The sequence below is a fragment of the Columba livia genome, chromosome 1, assembly GCF_036013475.1.
Source record: "Columba livia isolate bColLiv1 breed racing homer chromosome 1, bColLiv1.pat.W.v2, whole genome shotgun sequence".
Taxonomy (NCBI): Eukaryota; Metazoa; Chordata; class Aves; order Columbiformes; family Columbidae; genus Columba; species Columba livia.
This window is the reverse complement of record NC_088602.1, coordinates 136,907,826-136,920,050: the sequence shown is the minus strand read 5'-3', so window position 1 is coordinate 136,920,050 and position 12,225 is coordinate 136,907,826. Positions and strand designations below refer to the sequence as shown.

The window sequence follows — 12,225 nt, the reverse complement described above, 5'->3', positions numbered from 1 at the left end:
AATATAAAGACTACACAACATAGATGCAAACGTGATATAAAAAGGATGCCTTTGCTCTGCCTATGGCACGGCTCATGAGAGAACAGCAGTGTGATTGATTTATTCTTTGTTATACGGAGGAAATAATATTGGTGATAGTCAGTGTGTGGTTGTGTCAGAGAACAAAGCGAACAAAGGTCTCATCTTGCCTGAGATCTTACACAAGGGAAATCTGCTGGGTTGGCTTCACCTTACCAGAAATAAACTGTGGAGCTGATGCTGGTGCTAAGCATTTTGAAATACATCATTCAAAAGCTATTCAATGTAGCCTATTTTCAAACAGGCTGTTTCTTAAAACTGCAATTTTCTTCAAAGGAAACTACTTGAATTTTCTTCACCTAAGCGTCCACATGAATATGCAAGTAGACTGAATATTTGCTTACTGAAGAATTCCATCTACTTCTATTAATTAATAACAACCTGAACAGCAAAGGCCCAGCTGTATGAATTGTGACCATAGAATCTGCACACTTTTGTGTACTTACAAACGCTGCCTGAGCACATCAGACAGCGCCACACACAACTGTTGAGCACGAGATTGCCCATTCTCATGCGTGAGTCTGGGCTCTTCCTTACTATGTTTGCTCTTCCACCTTAAAACAGCGTCTCTAAAGCTGCGGAGAATATAGGAAATACTTGCAGATGAGTAGTAGCATCAGGCCTTTTGTTTTCTACAGGTTACAGCTATTAGCATTAGTTTACCCCAGGACACCTACTACAGTTTCAAGGGGTCCTTTAAGCACTGCAGTGAAGTACACAGACAAATATGGCATTATGGCATATCCTTTTAGTGGTAGCGATGCCTCTGACACTCTGACCTCCCTCAGCCTTCTCCCTGCAATTATCCATAAATTTTGAAGACCTGATTTACGCACCATTCGACAGCTTTGAAATTATTGTCAGAAAGTCTCATGAGACACACGACATGTTTAGCTCTTGGAGAGAAGTCTTTTTGGTCCATTACATGTGCACAGCTGTAGCCTCTGTGTTGCTGCAAAAGCAAGTAAGAGAAAGCTCCCGCACTAGTTTGCTTTCAGTAGGTCCAGCCATCTGGGGCAAAACTCACTTGTGGAGATGGCGACCACGTGGAACTTCCACATTCCTCTTTAAAACTTTTAACACATGCCCAGAGTAATGCACAGACAGTCTGTCAGCCTCCAGACAGGCACCGGCTTTCTGCTCCAGTAAGCTACAAGCCAGATCACCGCAATCCAGCTCTCTGGTTCCTTGCGGACACTGGACCCTCTAAGACGCTTGTCTGGTCCTGCTCTCCCTGGATGGACATGTGAATGGCTGCCTGTGACGGGAGAGCTGCCCAAGCAGCCACAGAGCCCCTCAGGCACCCCACTTGTGGGACTAGCCAGGATTTGGCCAGTGGCCATTCCCACGGGAGGTCTGAGGGCAATAAGTGTTGGCAACGGCGGTGCCTCCTCTCCATCCGCATTCTGCTGTCTCTTGGGGCCAGCAGCTGCCTGGACCTCTCTTCCCCACCATATATAGGAGGGCAGAAGGGTGTGCTGGAGCCAGGGCTCCTGCGGGCAACAGCCTGAGGCTGGCTGAGAAGAGGCGAACGTGGGAATAGGAGAAGGCTGTTCACAGAGCTGCGTGGCGGGGCATGGACACTTGTGCTGTGAGGTGCAAAAGAAGGTTGCTGTTGCTGGTGAATTGACCCAAAGGGACTAGGAAGACGATGGAGGATGGGATGGAGAGGTTGAAGGGTGTTAAGTGAATGTAATATCTATGCGGTCACAACAGAAGTCACAATGAAAGCAGGTGTCTCTAGTCTCACCTGGTCTTTAGCTATCTGGACATACATCAGTGTGCATTAAAGTGGGGAGAAACTAAGAACATTAAAAAGATGTCAGGAGAAGAAAAGCGATTTACTCACCACACTCATGTAATGGAGCATTCGGCCATCCACCTTTCCTTCATCAAACTGGGTCTTATACTGCGGGAGGCCAATGTCATCCAGCCACCCTAAGGCAGAGACAGACACCCATGTTAGTTGAGCAGCCAAATTACCTGGCACCAATTAGTGTTATTCTTTGAGCCTCAAATTAGCCATGATTAGGAACCCCTATCAAAAGTCGCTGCTTCAGCATGTAATAAAATCTTACTGGTAACCCAGTGGTAATCCAGCTTTCCATGATTGTTTTCCTCTTCAGACCCAAGTGCCTGCAGAGCAAGCTGAAGCTTCTTCCGATGCAACGGGTGCTTTATGCCAAGCTCCTGTGAAAGTAGGGAAAGCAGTAAAGCTGGAGACAATACCGTATGTTATTTCTCCTTCCGCTGAATTACAAATGACTTCAGAGAGTCACACTGTACACAGCACTAGCTGGTGACCTGGCAGGCATATTTTCTATTTGCTGAATACCAACATAGTTTTAGCACATGTCCAGCACTACAGAAAGATCTGCTCACTGTGGTAGATTAATTTCAAAATGTGGTGGATCTCAAACTGTATGAAAATGTCGGCCCCAGTATTCTCATGCCAGGTTAAAAAAATCCCACAATACAGAACATGTTAGCATTCAGAAAAGTACTTGAGATTGCTCCCTTCCCTCACACTTAGGAAAGTAAGGTTAAAAGAATTATTTACTTAAGAACATATGAAGATCCCAGGAATTACTGAAATCTATTAATGCTTCCAAATGCATAACACCTTCACCAGTTTAGTTGCATGTGCAGCCATTCCAGGATCTCTTCAATTCCATATACAATTTTCCTGGTACTCGCTAGTAAATGTTACCTCTGATAGCTTTATTACGAGCCACTGTGTTCATTTCACACTTCTCTTATCCCAGTTGTAGTGTAACTACAACTTTGAATTAGCTCACAGTCTGAGAAAACAGGGTTACTGTTTGAAGAGGATAGCGACCTTTGAAAGCTGAAAATTTAAACATTAGTGAATGCTGTGGATTCGAGTATAAATTTAATCAACTTTTTAAATGTTTCTGTTTTTAGAAAACAAGATATACACAATCTTGTACCAATTTAAGACAAAGAAACTGTTCTCCCTTGTGTGCAACAAAACCTCAACCACTTGTGCAAAATGGGCAAAAAAACATTATCAGACCAAAACACCTTTCTCACATAGGAATAAAATAACTGTACAAATGCTAATGAATCAGAGCTACAAATCCATGATAATGAGTCACTCTTGTGTGCATATTTTTAAAAAGTGGCATAGCCAATTTATGTGTCTGTGCCCAGTGAAGTTGAAACACATATATGCAATTATTAGCTGAATTATAGAACACTACATTTCTACAGAAGTTCAGCTAAAAAGAAACAGATTTTTCATCACTGTAATGACAATGTTTTAAAACCTCACCTTCTTTACTTTTTAATTTTTACAGGGTGCACCTTACAAACGGTACTTACACGCACTGAAATATCAATTTTTGTACATTTTACTGAAAGAATTGTTTCCAGTATTCCTCACCTTTTCCAGATCCTGCTGAGAAGCCTGCAGAAGCGTTTGCCCAGACAGTATCCAGTGTCTGCCATTACTAATGTAAGAGCCTAGCCCTTGGTCCTGGAGCCAGTTGCAAACCTGCTCCTTTGTCCACTTTGCGAATGGCATGTCCAGCTCACTACAGAAGATATAACCAAAAAAGACTGATAAATCCTGTGCCTCAAATCTCCTACTTTCATATCTAACGATAAAACCAAAACCCAAGCCATTCATTTGTGAGTACTTTGTGGAAGACAGGACAATCTCCATGGCAGAACGTGCCTCATGGCCGGCTGGTAGGTAAGCTTCACAAAGAAGAAGGTGTCTCTACTTCTGAACTGTCAGCACCATGAAGTGCTGATCGCTGCTGATCTCCTGCCACTATCACAATAAACACAATCTATTAATACTGAAACAACCACGTTTGCTGCCTAGGGTGGCTAAAACTCTGAAGTAAGATCATAATGTTTTACTTCAGCATTTAACCCCCAGAGGTGCCACATGACACCTACCAGAGAAACATTCTTCATTGCCACATGAGGGCTCACACCCCACTTTGCATGGCCTCACAGCTGCATTCCTGTGAAGCCCCAGGCAACCAGAGTCCACTCACAGCAGGACCCCACCACCCAACCAACCTCAACCGTGCAAAGACCACCTCTCAAAGGAGGAAACAGCCTGGATCAACCTGTTTCTGTTTGCCAAGAGAGGGGACATTTCTTTTTAGCACTTCACTTCTCCTTTGGACCCCGTGATTGATCAGAGCTGCTGGGAAGGCAAGAATCAGCACACCCTGCACCTCTCGTCTTACTTGTGAGACTTTCCCAGGTCTCGAGACCAGCCCAGTCGTGGCCCCGCCGTCGCTCTTGTCCCTCCTCTTTTGAACTCTGTCTCAGACATGTCATCTGGGTTGAAGGTGGTAGACTGACTTCTTTTAAGTCTAGTTTAAAGGAAGAAAGCGTATTCACATTTGGTTAAGGAAAAGGCATGTTTCTACTACTTCAACCAATACAGGCAAGATGTCCTGTGGGGTTTGTAGCTCTTCCTTCCACCCTCCACCAACCTGCTGTTTGCTCCCTCAAATATCACACCGGCTCCTCCTGCTCTTGAGGCAGTAAACTATGGAGCCACAGGTTGGAGGGGAAGAAGGGAAGGCATGTTCCCAGTCATTTCTCATCTTTTACTTACCTTCCAAATAACTTCTTGATCCCTCTGGCCTTTTTCTTGGAATCTGGAGAAGGTGGAGTCATCTGTAGACTATCCATTTCTTTTGGGCGAGGGGGTAAGCCAGCCAGATCCAAGTGATCTGCAGATCCCTTCTCTGTTTCAGCTATTAGGAAGCAAAAGCCCTGTCAAGACTCATTTGCGCAAGATTGTACAGACGCACTCCTGAACTTGGGAACAACTCTTGCTAAAATTACTGAGAGCCATCATGTTAAGACAGTGGGGCAAAGAGGGATGGGAAAATCCAGGAGAAACAACACGTGTTACTCCTCCATGGGCCTGACTGGGAATACTCTAAGGCAACACTCTGCACCAATTAAGTGCCTTGCATCCACGGTGGGCAAAAAATACCTTGTGAATCAATCAATGAATTAAACCCCAAGTTTACTCTTCCTTGGTGAGTGGTCCTGCAGTCCTTTCACAGACAGAGCTGAGGCATGTGGATGCCCAGGAACAACTGAGTGCCACGGCATGGCACCAATCCAGGAGTCCCCAAAGCACAGAAAAATGAATAATTTCCCTGCAGGCATCTTTCCTAATAACTTTGCAGTGTCCCATAAGTTCCCCATCCAGGAAATTTCAGTAACAAACAACTCCTCCTGCCCCAGGAGCAGGAGGGCCTTTTCCCCCTCACTTCTGCAAATTCTGGAATATTTTATTCCTCTGCAGAGAAACACCAGGGAGTTTAGGCTCTGTCTGAACTAGATCTTCTCTTTTGAGGGATGCATAGAAAATCTCCAAGAGACCCTACACATTACCACCCACTCTAAAAGCATTAAATCTTTGACCTGTAGTTATTGTTTTCCATGACGAGAAACCTGAGGGCTCCTGTCCCCAAAAGGGAAGTTGTAAAAAGATCATTTAGTAAAAGCTCAACTAACAAAGAAGAAAACTATTTTAAGATCATTTAAAAAGAAAACTAAAAGAATTGCAATATCTACTAGGCTACGTAAGCAGAGATGTGCCAGCAAGTGCCAGACAGCTGAATAAAACCACCACGTGGAGCTTATGCCACTTACTTGCTGAGGAACAGTGAGAGCATGAGCCTGTTCAGATGAAGCAGCTGTGGCAAGGCAGCCCGCAGCAGGCCCACAGTCAGGCCTGTAACCACTTTTACCATCTTTGAACATGGCTGTGTAATTAGATGACCATAATTTGTTTTCAAAATGGACTCTCAAGACTTCCAGGAGAAAGCCAAACTAGTTTCATGAATCAAGGCAGAGCAGATATTGCTGGGCCATGTGGTCTCAGGCCACAGAGTTAATGGCTGAGGTGGCCACTACATGCCACAAACAGCAGGCTTGGCCAGTGTATCCTTTCTGCTGGGCAAAGTTTAGCTGATTCAGTTAGAACATGTCCCATTTTCCACCAATGCTTTAGATGTTAAACCTTGCAATGAAGCAATAAGGTCACATAAAAGATGATTTCTGGGCACTCTGTTTTGACCATTATAAATATGGGGATCCTGCGGTGAGAGACAGCACTAATGTCGAACCAGGCTTTTGCGTTTGTGGTTTCTGCTTTACTTGTATAAGAAAAAGTGCTAGCTTAGAAAAAAAAAAAATTAAACGGCATTCTAGAGAGAGACTACCAGGACAAGGCTGGGTGCATTAGTAGCAGAGATGTGCGGGTATTGCAACGTTTGCTCCTTCTACCTCACTTCCCTTCCCGTACTTACATGACCCTAACACTGAAGGGGCCACATGGGAAACTGAGGGTCCCAGAGCACTTGGTCTCTTCATCAGCGAGGGGCACACCAGGTGGCTGTACAACCACCCTGACTGACATGGCTCTGCTTGCTAAGGCAGGACCCTGCAGGTCTTACCTGCCCTTGCCAGGAACACCCAAGGTGTTCCTTGGAGACAAGGGGTCTCTCCAAGGAGTTCCTAGAGACAACCAGTCTCTTGCCACGAGACTGGTTTTTACCATGTGAACAGCTCTACCCCCATCTACCTCAATCATTTCCTGTATAATTACTTCTTATAAGAGGAATTCCTTCCTCCCAGAACTCCTCTAAGTGAACGCCTGGGAAATATAGTTCATTCCCTGTGTCACCACCCTCTAAGCTCTCCCAGGGGCTCCAGGACATACAACAGCACAAAGGTGCCTCAGGTATTTAAACATCACTGATTCTCACCGTCTACCTTGGTCTGTGGGTAAGGTGTGCTTAAAGGTCTCTGCAAATTCACCCGCAATCTCTCTAATTAGTAGCAGTTACTCAGAAACTGGCACAGCTGACTTTTAGTAGAGGGCAGATGTTACATGAAAACTCCTTTTAGTGATGGACGAGAGTTTCAATGCAGAGCTCTGGTGTCTAGTTCTTGTTTTAAAAGTGTGTGGCCATAACCAGCTGTTAGCAGCAGATACAACGCAGCGCTGGTACAGGCAGACATGCAGGATTACTATACCTAAAGTAGGTGCACTTGCACTTCGACTGCGATCTTCAGATATCCAAACAACGCACATAACCACACGCAGCACAACGGGAGAGAACACGCAGAGGGACAAGGTAAAACACAGTTCAAAACTTACGTCAGCAAAATACAAGACAAAAGGAGGGAGCTACATGAGACACATGCGCTACACACAACACTGAATTGACACAGAGATTAGGATTGCCAATACCCCCCATGACAAATAAGAAATGCAGCAGAGGTCTATGGTAGAGAGGGTAAAACAGCACCGCGGTTACTTTGGTGGATGGAGGTCACTTGCTCCATGACACCCTGAACAGGTGACTCAGGTGGGCTCCTGCGAGGTGGCAAAGTACCTGGACCCCAGCTTTACAGACAGAAGCACTGAAATCTGGACAACATAAATAACTTACTCAAATCCACAGGACCCTTATCTAGATGGCCCATGTTCCAATCCTTTGCGACAGCCATAAGTACACCACTTTGTTAGACAAATTCATTTCAGGATGAAACAGGTGATTACACAAAAAGCACACAGGAAATCAACCAAAACAAAGAGTGTAACCCTCAGAACAGACTGTACATCTATTCCAAGTAAGCTAGCATATTCCCATGCTGTATGTCACAGGAAAATATGGGAAATGCATAATAGATGTGTAGGTATGTTATTTCTTTTGAACGAAAGTCTAAAATTGTCTTTGAGTAAGTAAGAACAGGAGACTCTTCTGCTCAACAAAGCAGAAGTTACCCCTTCGGGATTCTGAGAGACAGAGCTAAATTCCCAAATTTCGTGCAACAGAAAGCCAAAAGCTTCAGATGAATGGTGGCAGATTTGTTGCACAGGCTCACTTGACGCTTGAACTGGAAAGTGGACAGACTACTATAGCAGAGCAATGAATGCAAGTAGGATTTCAGCTGGTGACTTCTGCATTAAGCAGAACATTTTGTTTATTTCTTCACCATGTGCAAATGTCATCAAATGACAACACCAAAACAACCCCCCCCCACCTCCATTACAAGTCCAAAAATAAACATTAGCTTAAGTAGCTTGTCAATCTTGTACCTGTTGTCATAATCTCTTTTGTAAGACTCTTAAATACACATAAAATAAAGAGGAAGACTGAGAGCTGATGCCTCATTTCTGTACATCTGAAAAATCTTGTGAAAGATAAACATAGGATGAAGCCAGGGGAAAATAAAGCCCACAAATCCCATGTGTGAACCACCGCCAGACAACAAGCATTTCAAAACAGCAGTAATTCACTACAACGCCTCGGGGGAGATATCACAGCAGAAGCTGAAACAGATCAAATACTTCATTACATCAGTGAGGTTTTGTTGTTGTTTTTTCTTTGATTTGTTTTTTTTTTTTTGATTGCTGTTTGATATTTTTAAAACATTCTACTGAGAAAATTACCACCAAGTCACAGTTAGACTACGGCTGCCCTTCCTCCTTCTTAAGACAAGTTACAGTTGTTGTTAAGACCCTTGTTCAATATACACAGAATCTGCATGCAGGTGCACGATACCTACCCAGGTTGGGGGCACTGGCGGTCCTCTTGTTATTTTTTATCTTGAAAAAGCCTCGTCCAAATGAAGATCTGGCTTTACGGGTACCAAAACTGTCCTCGTCGCCTGTGCCACCTTGAGAAGGAGACTTCGGAGGGAGGGTCGCAAAATTATTACCTTCCACAGGAGGTTTAACCTGCTCAAGTTAGGGAAACAAGGACTCGATATCATGGAATTTGCAAAAGGTCTTTTGAGAGAAACTGCAAAATGACAGAAAATCTGGAGGGTCACTCTCATTTGTTACTACAAGAAAACAGAATGTAAAAGCTATAGAGAAAAATAAAAGCCATAGAGAAAAATAAAGATCTTAATTTGAACACACCCAGGATCCAGGAATCCTATCACTACCTTTTAGGAGTAACATATCTTCTTTAAGATGTTTCTCAGTTTCTGCAAGTCTGGCTTACATATGTAGAAAAGGTAAAAACATGGTTCTGGAGGGTTCTGAACTTTTCCAGCTTTCCAGGGTTTTTGTCTCCCCCACTGGTGGCTGTGGGGTGGTGGGGAGCAAAGAGGGACAATATGCCGGTTCTCTGCGAAGTGCCAGGCAGCCCCTTTTGTCTATCACTCTTGTGCAATTCCAGAATTAATGGATTAGTTGACTATGTCCACTGCAAAGCTGAGAGGAAATTAAGTATCAAGCAAGGAGTATAAATGCCAGGACAGCCATCAGACACAACAGTTAACCAATTTAGAGGAGTAGTTTTAACCTTGCCAGTTGTTTCACCGTCTCTTTAAAAGAAAGAAGCAGCAAACCCATTCACAATCTACATATGACCCTTTGGCTTTTGCTGAATGGATACAGCATTCACCCTGCAAGTGGTATCTGAGGTATGTTGTCTCTGCTCAGGTCTTCCTATAGGTAGTAATTGTTGCATGCAAACTCTGACCACAAAGTACCACAGGGCAACTCTTCTGTAATGACAGTCTCTTCAGGAACACAGTTGTTACTCACAGAAAACAATTTGGAAAGCCAAAGGCATTTAAAGAGACACTAATCAAAGGTAATTACAGAGTCAGTAAAATGCTTAATGGTTAGCTTTGCTAATTATCTAGTGGTAGAATATGTGGGGGAAACACTAACTTAGATGGCAACCTTATGCTTAACCAGACTGAAAGATAATCCATGTGTGAGAAGACAAGAACGTGCGAGACACTCTAAGCCTGACACTGAAGCGATGGTGACAACCATCATACACTCCTCGCTCTGTTGTCTGCAGCTCTGCCATACCCACTCTGGTACTGCATGTCACAGTTTCACACAAATGAGCCTTCCAACACCCGCTCCCTGCCCATGTTTCTCCACACACACACACACACACGAGCACATACACGTTACCTCTGCGGGCTTCTGCGCAGGGTCTCTATCCTGTTTGGGAAAGATTAAGACAGACATTTAAAAAGTCATTGTTTAAAGCCAGTATTCAACTCATTATGGTTACCTTGAATTGAATTCTGACTGAAATACCTTTCCCTGCCTTTTTTTTTCTTCTCCAAAAGTAAACCTCCTCAGAGCTGTATTTCACACAGATTAATTCTTGCTTTCTTTGAGCCCAGGGAGCTGACATGACAATACAGTTGCTTTGGTTTACTTTGGATTAACCATGTACTTAATTAGCCATGTGCAGTCTGTTAAGGCACTAATGGGCACAGCTGGCTGAGGGGACCCAAAGCAGGAATCGGGATAGAACCAAGCAGATAAAACACCCACAGTCTCCACTTCTTGGCTGTCCAAACAAACCCTAACCCATGAACTCCAGCTTTCATCATCAAGTTCTGGTTACGTTTTCAGTCCTGTTAACATCCCTCCTGAGCTGTAAGGCACAGCTCAGCACCTTGGCTATCAGAAAACTCAGGAGCTTTTAGCAGTTTAGGCTGTCATAAAGAGCAGAGGAATTACCCTGATTTGATGACACTGTCAGAGGCTAGCTGCTTTTGGTCATTTCTAAAGAGACCTAAACTGAAGCTATCACCAGACATACAAAGGCTCAGTATTTTGTTCCCGACCGTCTAAAACTTATAGTCACCCCAGACTGTATTTTATAATGCACTAATTACATGGCCTTCCAGAATTACTTGCCTTAAACACAGGTAGGAAGTGGTAGTGGGACTTATTTTTTTCTTGTCCTAAATCAGAAAAGCATCTCAGCTAAAAAGAAAACCTCATTATCTAAGGAAAAACACAGCATGGGAGTCTCAGGTAAATGCCTCATACAAAAAAAAAAAAAAAAGCCTGCGTTTTCAAGAACAGATTTTTCCCTTTTAATGAAATCTGGAAGATGTCACATGTATGTGATCATTGCTAACACACGATGTGAGGAGCCCTACTCTGACTCAGCATTTCTCAGAAGGTGGCAACAGGGTGTCCACAGGGTTGCTGCCATAACAGAGATGTCACCCATATTGCTAAGGGGACAGGAGGAAGTAAAAGCCCAAACCAACCGCTTCAGATGTCTCTTTCCTCAAACTGCTCAGACTGCTGGACTTCTGCAGCGAAGAAGTTCTGAAACAATGACATAAAACCCAAGCCAAGTTATTGGAATTAAATTTCCTAACATAAATACACTCTCAGGAATCAACTTTAAACAAAGCATTATAATACATGATGAGATATACTAAAAACAAAGACATTTTGAATTAAGGCAATCAATGCACTCATCAGCACCCACACAATTTGATGAGATACTGTTAGAACATCCACATTGTAATTACTGCTGCTATTGCTTCAGAGACACGATGCCTACCTTTGGATATTTTTGGCTTGTTATTTAATGTTGTATTTTCAGAAGCAGAAGCAGCAGTTACACAGGCAAAGGAAGTGATATCAACAAAAGCTATGAAAAACTGCATTTTTAGCAACAGGCTTCTGACTAATTTGATCCTTAAAGAAGCCAAGAATGTTAAGAGAAGCATGTTTGTTTTAGTATTTTATCTACAGTGCTACTTTCCATTTTGGACCAGATATCCTCCAACATCTGGTCGGATTTACAGTCCAGAACACTTAAGTCTGATTAAAAACAAACTTACCATTAAAGTTTTTCCCACAACCAGGTATAAATTAAGAGTAACCAGCTGCTGAGCCTCACGTCGTGTACCAGGCAAGCCCCATTGACTTAAGCTCCCTACTAACAAATCACTTTGACTCAACTTCAAGTTCATACATAGCCCCACATCTCCCCAGGGAACACGGCCATGTGGCAGAAGTTAAAATTATTTTCTCATTGTAGTCAGCTGATGACCTTTCCCCCCACTATTCAAAGGAAACAGCAAATCATGTTCACACGTACTACAGAAAACTGTAGATTCCAAAGTATATTGACAGTCTATAACCTGATGAGAGGTGCTTCACAATGTGAAAGAAATTAACCACACATATGTGCAGATAAAGCATTGGAAAATAATGATCACGAGAACATAGGACATGAGCAGAAAACTATCACCATTAAATACAATTTTGGCTAGAATTGATTGACATGTGCATGTGTAAAATATAAGGGGGTGTATTGGGGGTTTTCAAGTTGA

The 12,225-nt window shown here is 43.3% G+C and overlaps 1 protein-coding gene across 25 annotated transcripts in view; it reads right to left on the bottom strand.

The window, feature by feature from the left end:
* The window catches only part of PPFIBP1 (PPFIA binding protein 1), a 119,409-nt gene that overhangs the window by 9,711 nt on the left and 97,473 nt on the right, over positions 1-12,225 (bottom strand). For 15 of the 25 annotated variants that reach the window (XM_065050066.1, XM_065050076.1, XM_065050075.1 and 12 more), the window contains 9 exons: positions 11,146-11,206; positions 10,043-10,072; positions 8,668-8,839; positions 7,129-7,161; positions 4,685-4,826; positions 4,308-4,436; positions 3,485-3,635; positions 2,157-2,268; positions 1,928-2,016 (listed from right to left, as the gene is read on the bottom strand). In XM_065050066.1, coding sequence (XP_064906138.1) covers positions 1,928-2,016; positions 2,157-2,268; positions 3,485-3,635; positions 4,308-4,436; positions 4,685-4,826; positions 7,129-7,161; positions 8,668-8,839; positions 10,043-10,072; positions 11,146-11,206 — 919 coding nt within the window. The remainder of the gene's footprint in view (positions 1-1,927; positions 2,017-2,156; positions 2,269-3,484; positions 3,636-4,307; positions 4,437-4,684; positions 4,827-7,128; positions 7,162-8,667; positions 8,840-10,042; positions 10,073-11,145; positions 11,207-12,225) is intronic. The other 10 variants (XM_065050074.1, XM_065050078.1, XM_065050083.1 and 7 more) reach the window with 1 other exon arrangement.